Source organism: Prunus mume, linkage group LG4, assembly GCF_029339155.1.
Source record: "Prunus mume cultivar Tortuosa linkage group LG4, ASM2933915v1, whole genome shotgun sequence".
Classification (NCBI taxonomy): domain Eukaryota; kingdom Viridiplantae; phylum Streptophyta; class Magnoliopsida; order Rosales; family Rosaceae; genus Prunus; species Prunus mume.
In genome coordinates, this window is record NC_142701.1 from 3601903 (window position 1) to 3622391 (window position 20489).

Below are 20489 nucleotides of genomic sequence, written 5' to 3' on the forward strand. Positions count from 1 at the left end.
TGGCCACTTCACGTCGACTTTTGGGGCGGGTCCTGTCAACTTAGTATCGAGCATTATGTTCAATTTTCTGTGGACTCCGCACCTGTCGTGCATCCTTAGTGTGTGGGTGGAGTAGTGTGTTCCGTCACGAAATGAGGCGTCCTCGACGCGGGTGACGTCGTTAGACGTTTCAGGTATGTCTTGCAAGTTGTTTCTTTTGACTCTCAGTGAACTTTGACTTCTGGGTTTTAAGGTTCTCTGGGGTTGAGTCTTACTTGACTCGATTCTCGATTAAGGGTGTTTTGGGGAATTTAGAAAGGGTGAAAGAAAAGGAAAATAACATTTTTAAGAAAAGGCAAAATTTGTAGTCCTCAAAGATATATGTTGGTGGGGACAACTGATCTAATGGGGATTCTAGAAGGAGATGAAGTTTGTGTTATCCTTGACAGCGGACAAATGCTGGGAGAGGTACTAGGGTACCGGCATCCATGTTTGCAATTTGGTAATATTCATATTTTAAAGTCCAGATACGTGAAGGAGTTAGAATAAGTTGTCGGAAATGCCAAATACACTATATTTTTCTCCTGCAAATGCCCACGTACTGTAGCTTGGGAAATGGATGGTGGAGTTTGTGACGGTGACCTCTATTGGGTCTCAAGAAAACCCTCAGCATTGGAATGTTTTAAACCGAATAAACCTTGGATCGAAGTTCCATCATTAACTCTAAAGGTGGTGAGTACTAGACCCTGTGAGCTTTTGCCTAATTATATAGGGGATGACGTTGGTAAAGCCCAAAATGATTCAATGCTGATAGAAGTGATAGGCGGGCAATTGGTTCAACAATGTTGAGTCTGCAGTGGGTGAGTGGGTATTCTTGAAATTATCCCATTGGAAGGTGAGGTGAGGTTTGGGAAACGTGGAAAGTAAAGTCCCAGTCAGGTCAAGCCATTGAGAAGCTACTTGAGAACACGAGGTGCAGGTGCAGGCCAAGTACCCTTATCTCTTCAATTGATAGGTGTGTAAATTTTGAGGACGAAATTTTTATAAGGGGGGTAGATTGTGACATCCCGACCCAAAAATAAAATGAATTGTGAATTTAATTAATTGCATAAAATTTGAATTTCCATTTTGGCCTCGGGATAAGGGTAATTCGGTCATTTTTGATTCGGAAGGAATTTGGGACAGTGAGTGGTATTTTTTACGCAGATCGTACCAAGATGAGTCTATAGACATGTAGTGGGCTCGAATCGGAGTTGTAATGAAAAAGTGATGACCAAAACAAGTTTAGTGGCAAAATCGTAAATACTTCGAAATGGGTTTGTGAAAACAGATTTTTCCTTTCATTTCTCTCTCCCTCACGGCCTCTCCCCCTTCTTTTGCAGAATCACTATTCATCCGACCCCTTTTTGAGTCGCCACCGCCTCCACCGACCATTGAACGTGACGGGGTTGGTACCAAATGAACCGGCTCTTTGTCCTCTACATATCCTGACCCTTCACCTCCTCAGCCGCAGCGTATCTCGCCGGAAAATTTGAAAAAGTCGCCAATTTTACCCATAACTTCACGGAGCTTGTTCGGGTAATTCCGGCCACCAAATTCTTAGAACTTGGTATGCTTTCTCATCCTCTCAATGTGTTCTTGTTGCTGGTTGTGTTATTTAGGATCAATTTCTGCGTTTAAGTTGTCAAATAAGCGAAGGAAGTTTGGCTGATTTTTGGCCTCCAATTCCGGCCACTTCATGTCAACTTTTTGAGGCGGGTCTTGTCAACAAAAGATGGCCCCTTTTGTTTAGAACCCTTTCCAGCATAAGCAAATTCTTTTTGGGAGGTTTTCCCTTTTCAATTCCTTGATTGTGTCCACAATCTCCTTATGGGTTTCCCCCATAGCATGGATGGTCGCAACAAGATCTGTGAGAGTGAGAGTTCCCGAACTTGCATGTTCTTCCTCCCTTGGAGAGGCATTTTGCCTTGATTTCAAGTCACCATGGTCTAGCCAGTCTTGGGAAGCCATGGTATTTCTTCTGGTCTTCTTTCTCAGAGGCATTGGTGAAGATAACAACTTGGTCCCCAGTGAAGCCGCCAATTTATGTAGGGGTCTTTTTGTTCCAGCAGCCTGATGAATGGGCTTGGGATGTCGTTAAGAAAAGACAGATAAATTTGCCCCTATGCCTGAGTTGGAAGACCAGCCCCAAGAGTGTTTTGAAAGGGTCATGGAGCCTTAGAAAACATTGTGGATCCCTTTCACGAACGAACCAGACGATTATGACAAATCAGTAATATGGCTTAGCTTGAGAAGTTTGTGGCATGGGAGCTAAGTATTCACGAGTTTAGTAGTAGAGAGAAAGATTGCTTGAATTTCTTATGGAAGCAAACATTTAGAGCCAGGGGAGAGAAGTTTTGGGGGAATTTTGACTAAGGAAGATAAGGAGAGATGGAAATAGAGAATATGGTGTCTTAAGTAAATTTTCAGTTGTTCAACAAAAGCTTGGTCGCACTCCTGGATGGTGTGTTTGCTGGGTTGAAGGTGCCTCCCTTTATAGGCACTAAAATTAAGCCTGCTTCCCCCTTTTCCTTCACTTTCTTCCATTCGATCTTCTTTGGTGAAACTTTCCCAGCCTGAGCACATATGCATGAAGCTTTTTAGAGTTCCAAGATCCTCACACAGCTGGACTTCTTCATGTGGGTGAGGGGTCACCCACTTTTCTTCTTAGTTTTCCTATTTGATCTTGCAGAAGAAATAAAAATGGTAGGGGCTTAAATCTTATGGGTATTCCTCCTACACATGTGAATTTCCTCTGGTTTTTGCAGTGGCTTACCAATTGACTTGGTTCTGAGGCTTGTGACAATGCTAAATATAATGCTAGATATTTTATAAGGTGTTGGGCTGCGCTTTTTCCTACGGCATTGGGTCATTGGAATTTTATCTCCAGCGGCTTGCAAGTTTGGCTTGGTTTCATCAAGCTGCTAGAAGTATCCTATTTGCTTTGTTTTTGTGCTGGATGTCTTAGCTAATGTAGGACTTTCCTAAGCGTTGCAGACCATTGGATATTCTGCTAAGGCATTGGGCCACTTTTCTCTCTTTCTTGATTACCCATGTGTTTGAGCTCAAGAAATGAGCTTAAGTTTTGGTGCTCCCAAGTAGGCCAAAACTTCCATCCCTTGAACCCTCAATGGGCCTCATGAATACTCATAACTATCCATACCACAACATGCACAAAGCCCTGGCATTTGCGTGCTTGGACCCACTTAAGCTGGCGTGGCGTGGTGTCGAACAACGGTTTTTCACTTGGCATTGCGTGCTTATTTGGTGTGCTTATGCTCGAGTTCTACCGCGTTGTAAGAGGCTATGGCTGGGCCAAAAAAAATTTGGCACAAAAATATTCAATTAATGAAAACATATTTTGGTTTGAAAAAGAAAACATGTTTTGGGGCAACCTGTTGTTCACGTTTTCGCAGGGTTGCCTAGTATTTTAATGTCTTTAACGTAGACAATTGCGACTACATGACAAATTACATAATTGTAACCTAGTAGCTGGTACAATATTCTCTTCCTACATGACAAAAACTAGTTTTGAATTTACCTTGTAAATTTTAGAATTAATGCCTTAAAGTTAAAATATCAAGAATTCCTTGTGACTATTTGTAGCAGTAAAGTAAAATAAAAAGTTTAGCGTGCAGGTAATTTCGTATAGTAAATAATTGTGGAGCCCACAATTTCATTATAAAAAAAAATGACCAAGCAGTTTGTGCCTAATCCAAATTTTCTATAAATATAAGCCCTGCTTGGTCACTCTCTTCCCTCCACTTGAAGCCCTCCTATAAACCCAACACCACCCACCAAAACCATTGCAGCTTCCACCATGGAAAATGGTTCGCAGCGGAAATGGCAGTTTGGAGGGAACGAAGAGCTGAACACGGCGGCAATCTCTGTCCGCGGAGCTCTCGCGATGCTAATGAATAATGTTAACAACCCAGATGACGGTGATCATCATCTGCAGCGGCCCACCATTATGCTGGGCCGCGGCGACCCTACTGAGTTCCGGTCATTCTGGACTACTCAGTCGGCTGTTGACGCCGTCACAGATGCCCTCCAGTCCTTCAAGTTCAACTCTTATTGTCCGACGGGCGGTGTCCTTGAGGCAAGAAGGTATGCATGCGTATGTTCTGCTTTAATCTAAAGCTTGGAGACTCATTTCATTAATTTGCTGCTTAATTTCTTATAATTACTCCAATCCCTTTTAAATTTCACGTACGGTTACATCTTCTCCGTCTATGGAGGGCCAGACTTACAATGAAATGGACAATTTGCTGTGAAAAGGACTGTCACTTAATTTTAAAATTTTATTTTTTGGATATTGGGTTGAGTCAATATTCCATTATTTAAGATATATTTTCTGTCGGTCAGAATATAATGGTTTTTATATTTTTTTAATACAAATTTATAAATATTGTATTGTATATTTATAATATTTATACACAGCCACTCGTGAGTGGTGACCCGACATATACATGCCTGCCAGTCAGCGAATATGTCATTTTGTATGGCAAAAACACCACCACCAAAAGCCAAATTGGATTTGAATTTGTTTTGTTATAAAAAATACGAGGGAGGACAAGAGACCCGTGTTCTACTTGGTTGTCTATGGTAGTCTTCAAGTCTTGCAAACGTGACTATTATTATTAGTTTTTTTTTTTTAATACAAGCTACAACGGAGGGTTTACACACACACTATCGCGATGTTATGAAGTCAGACCACTAGCCTACAAGTCATTTATGAGAGTAATGTTCGTCTTCCAAAAATTAATAACAAATAGTTTACATTGATTCATTGATTCTCTATAGAGATGATCAAAGTGAAACTGACAAATACTAAGTAATGCAAGATTCAAACAAGCATTGGATATATATTGCTATATCATATATATATATATATATATATGTAGATATTTGAACGTTATTATGTTGTTGAAACTATGTACTTTCTTCTACCCTTCCTTATTTACAATGATAGCATCTGCACGATAATAACGTGCGGACATCCAGATGAGAGAATAACTGTATATATGTGTGTGTTTATTATATTTTGAAAACAAAAACTATAGCTAGTATGAAACCAACCATTTATCTAATTTGAAGTATATGTAAATGATGATCTCTTTAATTTATAGTTAATTAAAGGGTAAATTACTCCAATGGTCCTCAAACTTATACCTGATTTATATTTTGGTCCCTCAACTGAATTATTCATCCAAATGGTTCATCAACTCTATATTATTCGCTCCAGTGGTCCTACCGTCTAATTTTTTGTTAGATTTAACCTAATTTTAGTGTAAATAATGACCAATTTGCCTTCATATTTAACAAAAATATTAACATAATGTAACGGTAGGACTAATGGAGCGAATAATATAGAGTTGATGGGCTATTTGAACGAATAATTTAATTGAGGGACCAAAATATAAATCGAGTATAAGTTTGAGGACCATTTGGGTAATTTATCCTTAATTAAATCTAATGAAATTGATCATGCACTTATATTTGTGATTTCCAAAAGGGCTATTGCAGAATATCTCTCTCGTGACCTCTCGCACAAGTTACTGGCAGAGGATGTATATCTCACTGGTGGATGCACACAAGCAATTGAAATCATGGTATCTGTCCTTGCACGACCTGGTTCCAACATTCTGCTTCCAAGGCCTGGTTACCCTCAGTATGAAGCTCGGGCGTCTTTCGACCACCTTGAAGTACGCCATTTCGATCTTCTTCCCGAAAAGGGTTGGGAGGTGGATCTTGATGCTGTCGAAGCTCTTGCAGATCACAACACTGCTGCTATAGTTATCATTAATCCTAGCAATCCTTGTGGAAATGTTTTCACCTACCAGCATTTGGAAAAGGTGTGCATATATATAGTTTCACCCCATACACATTATCTACGTAAAATGTTCTGTTGCCATACATGATGATTTTGAGTCTTGTGACCACTGATCGGTTTGATTTTTGTCTTAACGTGTGATTCAGATTTACAGTATGATAAGAAAACATCACTGAATTATCTATATTTAAACTACTTGAAAATGTTGTCTATCATTTTTCACTTGTTGGTATGAGTGTTAGGGCTGAGATTTGGCATATTGTTTTCTATGAAGTATACTTAAGTGAAATCTTACTAATTTTATGTTTGTGTTTGCTAAAAACAGATTGCAAAAATAGCGAAGAAATTGGGCATCTTTGTGATTTCTGATGAAGTTTATGGGCATCTAACTTTTGGCAGCAACCCTTTTGTACCTATGGGAAAGTTTAGTTCCACCGTACCGGTCATTACGCTTGGCTCCATATCGAAGACATGGATTGTTCCTGGCTGGAAACTTGGCTGGATTGTGAAAAATGATCCCAAGGGCATCTTTGATAAAACTGGGGTATACTTAAATCGTTTTTCTTTGTGATTAATATTTTGCTTGACTAGCTTATATATAAAATGGTCTCTCTTATTATTAATTTCTTTGTTCTTTATATATATCTATGTAGGCCTTGGGCCGAGCCGAACTAGCCCAGACCAAATTCAACGGGTTTAGTTCGGGTCGAGCTGAGCTTTAAGGATGAGACAAAAAATAATAGACTGAGTTTGGCTGGGCTTATTTAAAAAATTCAAAACCCAAGTTTAGCTCATGGGCTAGGCTTGAAAAAGTTTATCAAGCCGAACTGGACTAAGCCCAATGAATGAGCCGAAATTGGCCTACTTTATTTTGTTAATTGACCTACTTTATTTTGTATATTTTCTTTGGTCAAATTATTATTATTTATTTTTTTGTCTATATTTTGTTGTGTTTCTATTTTTCCCTTTTTATATATCTATATGTTTATGTCTCCACTTTTTTCTTTATTCATAACTTCATAGTTCTCTTTTTCTTTTTCTTTTTTCTTCATAAATATGAAGATATATATATATATATATATATAGTTATATCTATGTGAAGTATTTGTCATATTTTGTAAACTTAATTTGTCCCAGATTGTGGACAGCATTAAGAACTATCTGGACATCACTACCGACCCAGCAACCTTCATTCAGGTATTTATTTCTTCAAGTACTTGATGTTTTTTTTGTTTTCTGAACTAAAACTTCAATAGACAAATATCAATGTCGTTTGGAGCACATCATCTATGTTATTGCGCCTATATACATGCATATGTACATACATACAATCGTAAATTTATGTGCGTAGCTTCAATTTTTTATTTTTATGTGTCCTAATCCATCCCATGGGAAATATTTATTGTTAAATGATTCTCATTTTCAGGGAGCTATACCTCAAATCTTTGAGAGAACAAAAGAGACTTTTTTCTCCAACATAATTGGCATCATGAGAGAAGCTGCAGATATTGTATATGAAATGATTAAGGAAATCCCATGCCTTACTTGCCCACACAAACCACAAGGATCCATGGTCGTATTGGTAATGATAGTTAAATACATTTTATGTGGGACATATTGGATTGGAAGATACACAAATAGAGTTAAGCTGAAATTATTAGTGACAAATTTTTACAATAAACAGGTAAAGCTAAACCTATCGACACTTGAAGGCATTGATGATGATATACAGTTTTGTCTGAAGTTGGCCAAAGAAGAGTCAGTGATTGTTCTGCCAGGTAAAAATAATTAAACAACTTGTGAACTTTCTCTTACTCAATAATATTGCACTCTGAGAACATAACATGTCAGACTGTAATTTAGCAACACGGCCAAATATAGTAGATGTTAACTTCAAATGGTTTGCTTAGTTAGATATTCATTGATTCATATTTTTCAGGGGTCACTGTTGGACTGAAAAATTGGCTCCGCATTACTTTTGCTGTTGAGCTTCCAGTACTTGAAGATGGCCTTCAGAGGATAAAAGCCTTCTACCAAAGACATGCCAAGAAGCAATAGGATCTCTTCTTTTGTCTTCGTCACAGTCAAATTAAGTGGATGATGCTAATCGGCAACTTCATTGGATCCCCAAATAAACATTCAACGTAACAAATAAATGAAAACAATAAGAACAAGCTAGTACTGTTGATCTTATCTTCACATGACTTTCTTGTACAGACCCTTAATTTTTATGTGTGCAATTACCTAAAAGAATGTGGGGTTAATTGGTCTAATGCTCTTTCAAAGTATGACCAAATAATCCATATTATTCCCCATTGAAAGTAGGACCGGCAAAGGGTCATGTCGTGTTAGTATTTTAAATAGGTCAAACATGCTCAAACCGAACACATTTCTTTTATAAACGAGTTCTCACGACACGACCCGTGTAACCAGTTTAACAAATAACTTTTTTAAAATTTAAATTTTTTTGGATAAAAATAACAATTTTATGAACATTCCAAAATCACAAACAAATTAAATACAACAAAAATCCAAAATTACAATAAAAATCGCAACCAAATTAAATATGTTACAACCAAAATCAAATAATTGTAACATTCTCAAGAGTTTTTTTTTTTTTGAAACCTTCCGTATCTTCAAGAGAAACTCCATTAGCAACTTTCATTAAATCTGCAGTTTGAACAACAAACAATGTCAAGCATATTGGAGCTTGGGAATAGAGAGAGAGGTGATACAAAATGTTTTGGGGTGGTCAAATTTCCCTATATCCGCCAACTCGGAGATCTCCAATCCACCAAGGAGGAATCTCCGAAGCTTCCGGATCTCCAATCTGTCAAAGAGAGTTCCGCCGAGGGAGTTCGATAGAAGGGGGTTCTGCTGAGGGAGTTCAGCGACAGGAAGTTCCATCGAGGGAGTTCTGCTGAGGTAAGTTCCGCAAAAAGGAGTTCCACTGAGGGAGTTCCGCTAAGGGAGTTCTGCCGAGGGAGTTCTGTGAAGGGAGTTCCGCCAAGGTAGTTTTAGTGAAGAGAGTTCTGCTATTCCTCACTGAAGCCGAGTCCCATGCTCGAGGTTCCTCGTTGCTATGTGTGACCAAGTGTCACCCATCGAGGTTCCTCGCCGACGCCAAGTCTCATGCTTGAGTTTCTTCGTTGCTATGGCCTTGCTCAAATTTATTAATATATGTATTAATAAATAAATATGATAATTAAATAACAGTTTTCTCGGAACTCCCATGCCAACTTCCAGGGATTTTCAACCAAATATAGAATTCCCAACATCCAAAGATTTGGAGTTCCCATATCACCCACCTTGGTGGATTGTCAACCAACTCTAGAATTCTAGGAACTTAAGGTCACGCGGTTCCACCAGATGTCAAGGTGAAGTCTCGGAGGTCCAAGCCCAAGCCATAGATTCGAACCCAAGATTTCCGGAGGATTGCATGCACGTGACAGAGGCCTTACAAAGAAAGAAATCAAGATGAGTGATGATAATCCGGAATGTTCTAAAAGAAGAGAAACTCAAGCAAACAAATTATCTCAGTCAAAGCAATCCCGCAGATTTAGTGAGCCTCAGAAGGAAGGAGTTTCAAAAGAGTTGACCTCGGCCATTTAATGGCCAACCCATGGGCTGGCAAATGCCCCTATATAAACCTCGTTAGATGAAGGGAGAAGACACATATCATCAAACACACAAACCTATTTTTTGTCTTGCACTTTTCTTTCCCTAGGATTTTACTTTCAAGCATTAGTGTAGCAAGTTCTTCATTTTCTTAGTGTAAGTTTACTTTCTTGCAATTTAAATTATCTTGTCTTTTATATTCAAGTTTATTTCAATTGCTTTACTTTTCATTGTTATCGCATTTTCATTAAGTTTAATTTAGTTTATCGTTCTTATTTTGTTCTTGCTTTATTTTACGTTTATTTATCTCTTTCATATATTTTATCGCACTTTAACTATCGTCCTTTAGTTTAATCACGTCCTTAATTTATTTGCATTGTTTTTACTAAAAAAACTTTAAAATCACAAAAACATCCATATGAAGCCCAACTATCCTCGAACCCGAGGAAGTGAAAGAACCTAGGTCAAGAGGAGGTTCTTTGCTTGGCCAATCAATTACTTGATCAAAAATCAGAAGCACAACATATCCTTCCAACCTTTTCCATCCAAGCCATTCGGTGGCTTGGGGATGGCACGCCTCAAAAGTTCCTTCCATCGGCCACCTCGGCCGAAAATAGAATAACACAAAATATTCTATAAAACAAACAAAATCATAAACTACAAGCACACTGAGGGTAATATCAGTTCCTATCAATTGTACTAGAAAAATGAAATGGAAGGAAGAAGGCGAGTAGATCACTTCGAGGGGATCAAACCTCCAAACCTCAAATAGGATTTTCCTTATACTATACGCCATCTACATAGCAATTGTATAAGAATAGGCTAATGCCCAATACAGAGTTCTAGAGGCCTTAGGGAGAGAGAGATGCATTGAATGTAAAAATTCTTCAAGTTCTTCATCTCTTAGACAATCTTTCCTTCCCTAAATTTCACAATATATATATATATATATTATTTTAAAATGTACTTAATTAGTAATTCATCACATAGTAGGAGCTCCAATACTTTCTTTTATATCCAATAATTAAAGTCAAAATAGAAAATAAATATACAAAGTATCCAAGCAGTCAATGCCAGTCATGGCGGGTTGCTTAAATTTAGGATAAGTGACGTTTTACCCCTACATGTTTGGGTTCATTATTAACATGTGCCACGAGGTTTTAATTTAAGAGAGACTCCAATATAAGCTCATACAACTGATATCATCTAGACACAAACCCATCTATCTATATAACTACGTTGAAAACCCAAATTCAAATTTAAATGACCAGTAGGATATAAGAGGTCGTAGTATTTCTATGTTTTTACATCGTTGCCACTAAACTTCATATTTTATTTATAATTTATTTCAAGCATTTCATTAACTGCCATAATTGTAATTAATATACTCCTTATTAATAGCATATCAATCACCCAATTTCTTTTAGTTGTCATTCCCTCTCACATCTCGCCCCCTAAAATTGCAAACAAAAAAAAAAAAAATCTGTATATTACATATCCAATAATGTACCTATGAAAAATATAATATAAATATATACATATAAAATATAGGTATATTATTTACCCAAAAAAAAAAAGTCAGTTACTTTGTAATTGCGTATATTTTTCATAATTAAAAATAGGTACACAATAATTTATATAAAATATAGGTACATTATTTGAAGAGGAAAGATAGGTACATTATTAGAGGAAAAAAATTGGTAAGTTATTTGGAGAGAGAAAATAGGTTCATTAAAAAAAGTTCGTTTGATAAAACAAATAATAGGTACTTTATTCAGAGAAAAAAGGCTATATTATTTATAGTAGAAAATAGGTACATTATTTAGATAAATAATAGGTACTTTATTCGTAGTAGGTATATTATTCAAATGGTAGGTACATTGGATGACATATAATACCTAAATCCTAATTGTAAGTACATTAAAATTAATGTAGGTATATTGGAATAGATAATTATGTACACTTTTCATACTAGGTAAATTATATTTTTCATAAAACAAATAGGTACATTATTTTTTCAACATAATTAGTATGTACAGTTTTATTCATAAACAATTATAAAGTGGATTATTAGTCATGTATAATTCATAAAAAGAAAATAACATAAACATTTTATTAAACAAACCAATTACCCAAATTTGAATTTATTGTTAATTTTTTTTTAAAATGTTCCAAAATTAATTCCTACATCTATTACAACCATTTGGAGATATTTCCAAATTCAACATCTGTCATTATATACAATCCAATTAAAAACTGTTTCCATATTGATTCCTACATTAATATACAAAATGCAATAATGGCTTAGTTGGGGGTATTTTTGGAATCTGAAAAGTACAATAAATCAGATTTTATGCTTAATTAGGTAATTTGCTGAGTTGGATCCTAGTCATGGGTTTTTACTTATACAAATTGGGTATTATTTATAGGAACAAAAAGTGAAGGGTTTTAGGTATGGCAAATTGAATTTAAAGGGTGTAAGCCAAATTTACTATTAATTTAATCACTTTTTAACCTAGTGTATTAAAATTTGACCAATTTACACTCTCCGTTAGTTTCACCGTCAGTTAAATTGATGACATGCAATTGATGTGTCAAAAAACCAATATAAAATTGTTTAAAAATAATATTCTTAAAACAAAAAGACTTCCCAAACTCCCACCCACCCTCTCTCTCTCTCTCTCTCTCTCTCTCTCTCTCTCTCTCTCTAAATGAACTTACACCCTGAACTGACAAATGAGTCAATTTAGCACCTGAATTAATTTATATGGCCAGTTTCACACTTACTGTTATAATTGAGGCAATTTCATCCAAATTGCAGTCAATAATTACACATGAGCAACACATGTAACATAATTCGATGGCAATTTGGTCCTTCTCACCCTAGCCGCCCCTTTTCCTCTCAATCACCATCGGAGCCACTTACTTAACTCTTCGTCTATAATTTTTGGCATATTAGAGCATTGGCAGCAAGGGCCCAAGGGAGAGTTGGGCAAATCAAAATGTGGTTTCCGGCAACAAGAAGTCGCTGCCCGGGGCAAGCGGTGGGGCCCACATACAATGGCCGAGGGGAGGCTGGTCAAGCGCCAGGCCGCGGGCTGTGTTGACGTCGAGCTAGGGTTTAATTTTTTTAAAGCTGGCGTGCAATGCACCGCCAACTTTAAAAAAATTTGAACCTCTGATGCCATGCGGCTCTCTTCCACGTGTCTTCTGGGGCCATCCGATCAGCTTTTAAACATATCCAACGTATCCAATGATAGTATTGAACGAGATGCCACTCTATGAGACACCGACATCGGATTCACCTATGGATTCCCCGATGAGTCAAGACTCACCTATCGAAAAAGAGCCAGGCCTATTGGGAGGAAGGCGGCGAAGGTGAAGAGAGGGAGTAATTCTACCAAGAATACATCTAAATATTGGAGGAGCTTTCAAAGATGCAAGCCATGAGAATTTTGGCTATGGATACAACTCATATGTCCCCAGAAACAAAACAATTTTGGAAGTTAGAACGAAGGGATGTTATGAGACGAAGACTTTTTCGTGACGATGGACCTAACAACACGGATTGGTTAAATGATCAAAACCATTAAGTTAGTTTGCTTGCCTTTCATTTCATTGTACCATTAAGTTAGTTTGCTTGCCTTTGATTTCATTGTACCATTAAGTTAGTTTGCTTGCCTTTCATTTCATTGTATGTTTTGTTTTGTTTAAAAAAGTAGTTGTAATTCATGTATTTTATTTTATGAGTTGTATTCATTTTATTTTAGTGAATGAAGAAAATATTCAACAACATTCCTTTTTATTCAAAACAGTCCATACATAAAAAGCAAACCACCACTACTACAAAAAGTGAAAAAGACGACCAGAAAAACACGACGGTCTAAGTGAAAACCGTCGTTGTTTTTTAAAAGACGACGGTTTTATAAAACCGCCGTGTAATAACACATTAGACAACTAAAAAATGGAGTTTCAAATGGCTGTTCATAAAACACGACGTACTTAATTTAAAAACCGACGTCTTATTGAAATAGGATTTTCAAGAGGTAAAATCGAAGCCAACAAATAACGGCGGAAGTTATGAACCGACCGACGTAGAAAGTAAAGACGAGCGGTTTCAAAAAAAGCCGTCGTTTTACCCAAAATTAACACGACCAAGTTTTCGTATAAGGCGCCGTATAATTACAAATAAATCCACGGCGGTAAAATACAAAATACCGCCGTATTAAATTAATGTACAACTACGGCAAAGGCAAATATAACGACGTCTTTCTCGTATTTCTACGACGACATCTTTAATTCTTACCAAGTTGGGGTTTTCATATAACGACGTATTATATAATTTAACGTCGTATTTGTCCACTTTATACGTCATACATTATATTTAAACCGTCGTCTGAATAAGAATTGTTTTCAACAATTTATTTCTTGGATTTTGTTATCCTCGTCGGTAGATCTACTTAACGACAAGAATTGAAATAACCACGACGGTTTATATAGAAAACCGCCGACATAATCAAATTATTCGAGATCACAAGGGTTAGGAAATCTTACAAGATGGAACTCTGTTGCTCATCATCATCTTACAGAAGACAATATTTTAGAGGTTAATGATGTATGTGTATTTGTGTCTTTGAGATACACAAGCGCACATACACATTAACATCAAAAAATTGCATCTGAAATTTGACGACGCAGCCTCAGTTTGCAATCGGAGAGACAATTTTTGGAAGTGAATGATGCGTGTGCGTTTGTGTAGATATACACAGCGCACACACACATTCACATCAAACAATTGCCTCCTAAAACTTCACGACGGCAGCCACAGATTTGCAATCAGCGAGACAATTTATTGAAAATTGGTGATTTGCAATCACCTCCCAAGAGATGAGGTGAGACAGAGAAAGGGGCAAGAAGAAGTTGAAACCCTAATCGAATACTAAAACTGAAAGAACCCGTGGAAAAAAACCCTATTTATAATTAAAAAACCAAATCCACGTCGGTTATATTACACATAACGACGTTTAACAAAAATAATCCTCGTCGGTAACAAATACATTACGTCGTTTTCTTCTTACTTGAGACGACAAGAAACAACGACGGTATAACAAAAATAGTCGTTGTTTTATATTTTTATTTGATTTAAATCAGTCACCTAGAAAAGAAACTTTATAAATTCTAGAACATTAATTTCCTCGGGAAAAAAAACTTATGTATAAGGCACTGTTTTTGAAAAATAAACTATAAGAAAAAGGAGAAAAAATTATATTTATAATAAAAAAATAAAATCCATGTCGGTTATATTACACATAACGACGTGTAAAAACGAATCCACGTCGTGAAAAAATAATACGTCGTTTTAGTTTAGTGTTATCCACGTCGGTATATTACAATAAAACGACGTATATTATAAAAATAAGCGTCGTAAATTTAAAACAACCGTCGTGTTAAATATTTCTACCATGACGCGAGATATTGAGTTATCGACTTTATTTAGGAGTTTACTACGGCGGTACCTACAACACTCTGTCGTATTATGTACCACGTCATAAGTTCAAATTAACGTCGTAGTTTGTCTATTAATACGTCGTCGTTATATGTAAACCGCCGTCTTATTACTATGAAACGGTTTGTATACATATACAACTTTTCGTCTACGACTTACACATGCTTGTTTCCAAACCCGAGAAAAAATTTCAATCTCGGAGAAAACTTTTCGTCTTTTTCCTTGTCGAGCACTTTGTCGAGTATCTCATCGTCTTCCTCTTGTCTTCGTAAATCGCCTCTGAACTTAAACACCAAAATCCGAGAAAGCTTTCATTGCATAAAGGTAAGCTTTCATTTCTCACTATTTTGTTGCTATTTTGCATGCTCATCTGTTTTTGTTTTGAAAATCTTTTTACCTTTTTCTGGCGAAAATCATTTTTATTCTTTCAAGTTTGATAAAATACACAGAAAGAGAGGGAAAGTTTCAACTTTGAACACAACTAATTCAACTAAATAAGACGACGGTAGCTTTGTATTTACGTGGTTAAATATGTAGACCACGACGGTTCGTCAGATCGTCCTAGCGTCGTCTTAAAATTGATCTAAGTTGTTTTTAAACAGACGGTCAAATTTTTATTTGCTTGTTTAGTTGCGAGTTTGATTTCTACGAACCATGGTTTTCGTTTTTCCTAATTTGATAAAATACAGAGAGAAAGAAAGTAGGGTTTGGTATCTTATATAGACGACGGTATCTTATTATTGACGCCGTGTGAATGTTCATACCACGGCGTTGTTTTAAGATACCGTCGTCTATAAAAAGATGCCAAAGCTTTTTCTTTGTATTTTATCAAATTAGGAAAAACAAAAACCATGTTTGAGAAATTAAACCTGCAATCAAACATTCACAGAGAAAGAAAAATGTTTTTGGTTTCTTATAAATACGACGGTAGCTTATTATTCACGTCGTGTGAATATCCATAACACGACGGTATATTAATATTTACGTCGTGTTAATATGAATATCACGACGTCGTGTAAATATCGCCGTAATAAGTTCTTATTACGTCTTATTTAATATTGTTTCGTCGTTGTTTAAACATTTGTATTGTTTCTTCTTTAAACATTTATTACGTCTGATGTTATGTTATTACGTCGTGTAAAATCTTATCATACGTCGTAGTTTATAAATAACCGTCGTTTGTGTTCTAATTTTTTCCCGAAATATTTTCACTTGCGGTTTGTTTATTCTGTAACCATGGTTTCTCAAGACCAAAGTAAGTACTCGGCTCCAAAAAAATGGAGGTAAGGAGCTTGGAATGGTAACTCCTCAAGACAAGCCCTTGAAGAAGATGAAGTTTGTTTCATCTGTGAGACAGAACCAAGCAGCCCGACAACAATTTACGAGGATTCAAAGTCAGTCGAGTATGAGCACAATGCCTCGTGTTGTGAAGAAAATTGCAGAAAATCAAGCCGTTGTTGAGTACAATAAAGGGGAAAGGATGTGGCCTGCACATCTGAGATGCGATCCTACATTGGTGTGTTGGCACGCTCGAGTCCCACTTATGGACAAGAAATGGGCTGAAATCCCCAATGATATAAAGGAGCAGATTTGGGAAGCCGTTGACATGGCTTTTGTGGTAGGTCAAAGGGCAAGAGCTCGGTGTTATCTTCTGCTGCCAAGAAATGGAAGGATTTCAAGTCTACACTGGCGAGGCATTATATCCTTCCATACATCAAGGAGATGGAGAAATTAAGCCAACCCCCTGAAGTATATAAATTCATAGAGAAAGCAGAATGGGATGCCTTTGTAGCTTCAAGGTTATCCAAAGAATTTGAGTCTGTGCATTCTCAACATTCACAGATTAGGGAGAAACTTGAGTACAATCATCGATTGTCTCGAAAAGGATATGCTTGGTTTGGAGGATCAATTGGAGGAAACCATGCCTAGGGTAGAAATTGATCGATCTACCTTATGGAAGAAAGCTAGACAGGACAAACATGGTAACATCCCAGATCCAAAGGTGGCAGAGAAAGCAAAATTAATTGTAAGCCTACACACTCTGTTTTAAAATTTTATTAAACTGTGTATATATAATTCTTATTACGTCTTATGTTATATTTTTTCGTCGTGTCAATGATTTTACTACGTCGAAATATTTTAAAAAACGTCGTGAAAGATCTAAAACTGGAATCACAACTACATTTTGTAAGTATAGATAAGGCGTCGGTGGTTAATTTTTTCGTCGTTTAATGTTATTACTACGTCGAAATGTTTTCAAAAACGTCGTGAAAGATCTAAATCGGAATCACAACTCTGTTTTCGTAATTACAGAAAAAGACGTCGGTGGTTTATTTATTGCGTCGTTTTAAACATCTAACCACGTCGGTTTTAATTAACGTCGTTATAAATATATTATAACGTCGATTTCTATTTTGGTGCGTCGTGTGAAATTATATACTGCGTCGTTTGTTTATAAATAACCGTCGTGTGTTTTCTTGTGCTGACTTTTTTGTATGTCTTTGTTTTAGGATGAATTGCAAAAACAAGTGGCTGAAGGCAGTCTGAGTGTAACTGGCAGTAATGATGTCTTGACCTTGGCTTTGGGTCCAGAGCATCCGGGAGAGTAAGAGGGGTAGGTCTGGGATTTCCCTAGGCAATTCTTCAATTTACCTAGACCACAGAGGGTAAAGTTTGCTGATCAATTGAAGGAAAGTGTAAGACTTGTCCTTCAAGAGGAGACTAAGAAGATGGAAGCTAGAACCAAACAATTAGTAGAGGCTGAGAGGGAACATTTACTAAGTCAGCTTTCCCACCTCATCCCCAATTTTGATCCAAGCATGCTTAAACCGAAAACTAGCCCCTCTCAAAACCAAGGTCTACAGCAAAGTCCCATAAATCCAATGTCTGATAAAGCAAGCATGTTCTGGGGCTGAAGGGAGATCCCAACATTTAGAGGATAATCTTGCCAAAATGGGAACAGCAGGAAGAAAGCGGTAACATAACTGAACTTTGAATTCTCTGTTTTTTTACATTAGACGTCGTTATTATGAATAAACCCGTCGTTTTAAAAACATACCACGACGATTTTATAAATAACCCGTCGTGTTTATTTAAATATCACGTCGTATTTAGTTTACTTGTTTTACCGCCACTAGGCGTCATACTTTGTGGTTTTAGGCGGCGGTTTTAGTCATATGACGTAATATACAATTACCACGACGTTTATTATTTACCATCGTTTAATAATTTTAAGACGTCCATAATTCTTACATACCGTCTTAGGTTATGCCTTACCACGACGTTTTGGTTTAATTTTTTTACTCTTTGTACAATCTGTCTTATATATATATTTCTTTATTATTTAAAACAGAAATCTAGGGCTTTAGATAATCAAATGAAGAGAAGAAAGGAGAAAACAAAGATGAAGGGAGAAGGAAGAAAAAAGAGAAAAGATGAAGGACAAAGGAAGAAACAAATGATGAAGAGAAGAAAGAAGAAAAACAAGAAGAAGAAAAGCATGACGAGGAGGTATATTCTCATAACTTTGCCTTTTTAATTTGTTTTTCACATTTCAGACGTCGATATTTTCCTTTAAACCGTCGTTTGTTTTCACATTAGACGTCGGAATTTATTTTCTACGACGTCGATAGTTATATAAAACGACGGTATTTAATTATCGTCGTTTAAATTATAATAAGACGACGTTTTTTAATTTAAACCGTCGTTTTTAATGAATTACCACGTCATTTTATTTTGCTTTATTTCTTTAAACAGCGGTACTGAAGTAGTTGATTATTCGAATGTGGAGGTGCCATCTTCCTTACAGTCCCTTTGTCGTTATGTGGAAACGACACTAAAGCCTCAGGAGAAGATCATGACCTTCAACATTGAGAAGGAGGTGTTTGGTGCAGATCGAAGTACCTTCGTCTTGCATGAAGATATTACACAGTTTGCAGGCATGGAAGAAATTGGGGCTACTGTGGTTGCAGTATATATGAGGTTTGTCCTAATCAAATATCAAACATTATATCATAAGACGTCGGTTGTTTAATTATTACGTCGTTTTAAACCACTAACCACGTCGTTCTTTTTTTACCGTCGTGATAAATTAGTTATCACGTCTGTTTCTATTTCATTCGTCGTGTGAAATTGTATAATACGTCGTTTGTGTATAAATAACCGTCGTTTGTTTTATATATTTAGGTGCTTATATGATGTTTTGAGAGAAGCAAATATGTGCAGCATGGTTGGCTTTATCGACCTGCTCAAGTTAGTGCCAACGCTATTTGGGTCACTAAGCGGCGAATCACGGTTGTAGCCATCGACTTCAAAAACAGATGGTGAACAGATTTTCATGATGCCTTACAATCCAGGGTTAGTCTCCTTAAAAGGATTTTGTTTGTATGATTTTCACTAATTGACCACTTATAAAACTGTTTAACTAATTCGTATGTCGTTTGAAACATCTAACCACGTCGGTTATTTATTTATTGAGTCGTTTGAAACAACTAACCACGTCGGTAGTTAATTATCGTCGTGATAAATTTATAATGACGTCGATGATTAAGTTATTACGTCGTGTGAAACTATATAATACGTCGGTTTTTATAAATAAACGTCGTTTTCCCTCTAGTGCTGACTCTTTATATTAACCGTCGTTTTTATTTTATTTTTGTGCAGCCGTCATTGGGTCTTCTTGATTGTGAGGGCAAAGAGGGAAACCGTCTATTTTCTGGATCCTGCACTGGAAATCGTGTGGTTGATGAGGAGGGCAAAAACATCGTGAACAGTGCTTTAAAAATTTATAATTCCCACATAGGCAGACCAGGCCGTAAAGCACCAATCTGGAAAACTCTGCCAGGCACACCAAAGCAACCCAGCAGTGTCGAATGCGGGTATTATGTGATGCGCTTCATGAGGGACATCATCATGGATCCTTCCTTGGAGTTTGAGAAGAAGGTAAGAATAAAATTTTCAGAAACATTTTTTGTGGTTTTTTGTATTATCAACGACGGTCATTTAAAATTACCGTCGTTGAATCGATATACTACGTCGGTTATGAAAAAACGGCGTCTGTGTCAATTTCTTTTTATTTTGTAAAGCTTAATAATCATTGTTTATGGATTGCAGTTTGCCAAGGGAAAAGATCAAGCGCCATACCCCCAAGCAGCCATTGATGAAGTCAGAGGAAAGAATGGGCAGAGTTTGTTTGCCTTCATATGGATTAGAGGATTTTTGGAACACTTGATATTTTTATATGTACTAATTTTGTCTATAATATATAATGTCCAAATTTTGTCTATAATATACATCCTTTTTTTCCCTGAAAATTTGTTGAGGTTTTCATAATATAAAAGAAAAAACAAATTGCGTAACCGACGTGTAATAACTTTCCAACGACATAATTATGTAAAAACCGACGTAAAATGATATTTAGACGTGATGGGACGTACATAAGACGTCGTTTTGATGACAATTTCGCCATGGTTTCGCTTTTAAACGACGTGCTTTTGAACAAGTAAGTCGTTTATT

General features: G+C 36.5%; 1 protein-coding gene across 1 annotated transcript; it reads left to right on the forward strand.

The window, feature by feature from the left end:
- Positions 1–3717: 3717 nt before the first annotated feature.
- Positions 3718–8121, forward strand: LOC103328397 (putative aminotransferase TAT2). The gene is made up of 7 exons (XM_008230787.3): positions 3718–4125; positions 5534–5873; positions 6177–6395; positions 6989–7048; positions 7278–7433; positions 7536–7629; positions 7791–8121. Exons 1-7 carry the CDS (start codon positions 3839–3841, stop codon positions 7907–7909), a joined length of 1275 nt encoding a protein of 424 aa, XP_008229009.2. The 5' UTR covers positions 3718–3838; the 3' UTR covers positions 7910–8121.
- Positions 8122–20489: the final 12368 nt, after the last annotated feature.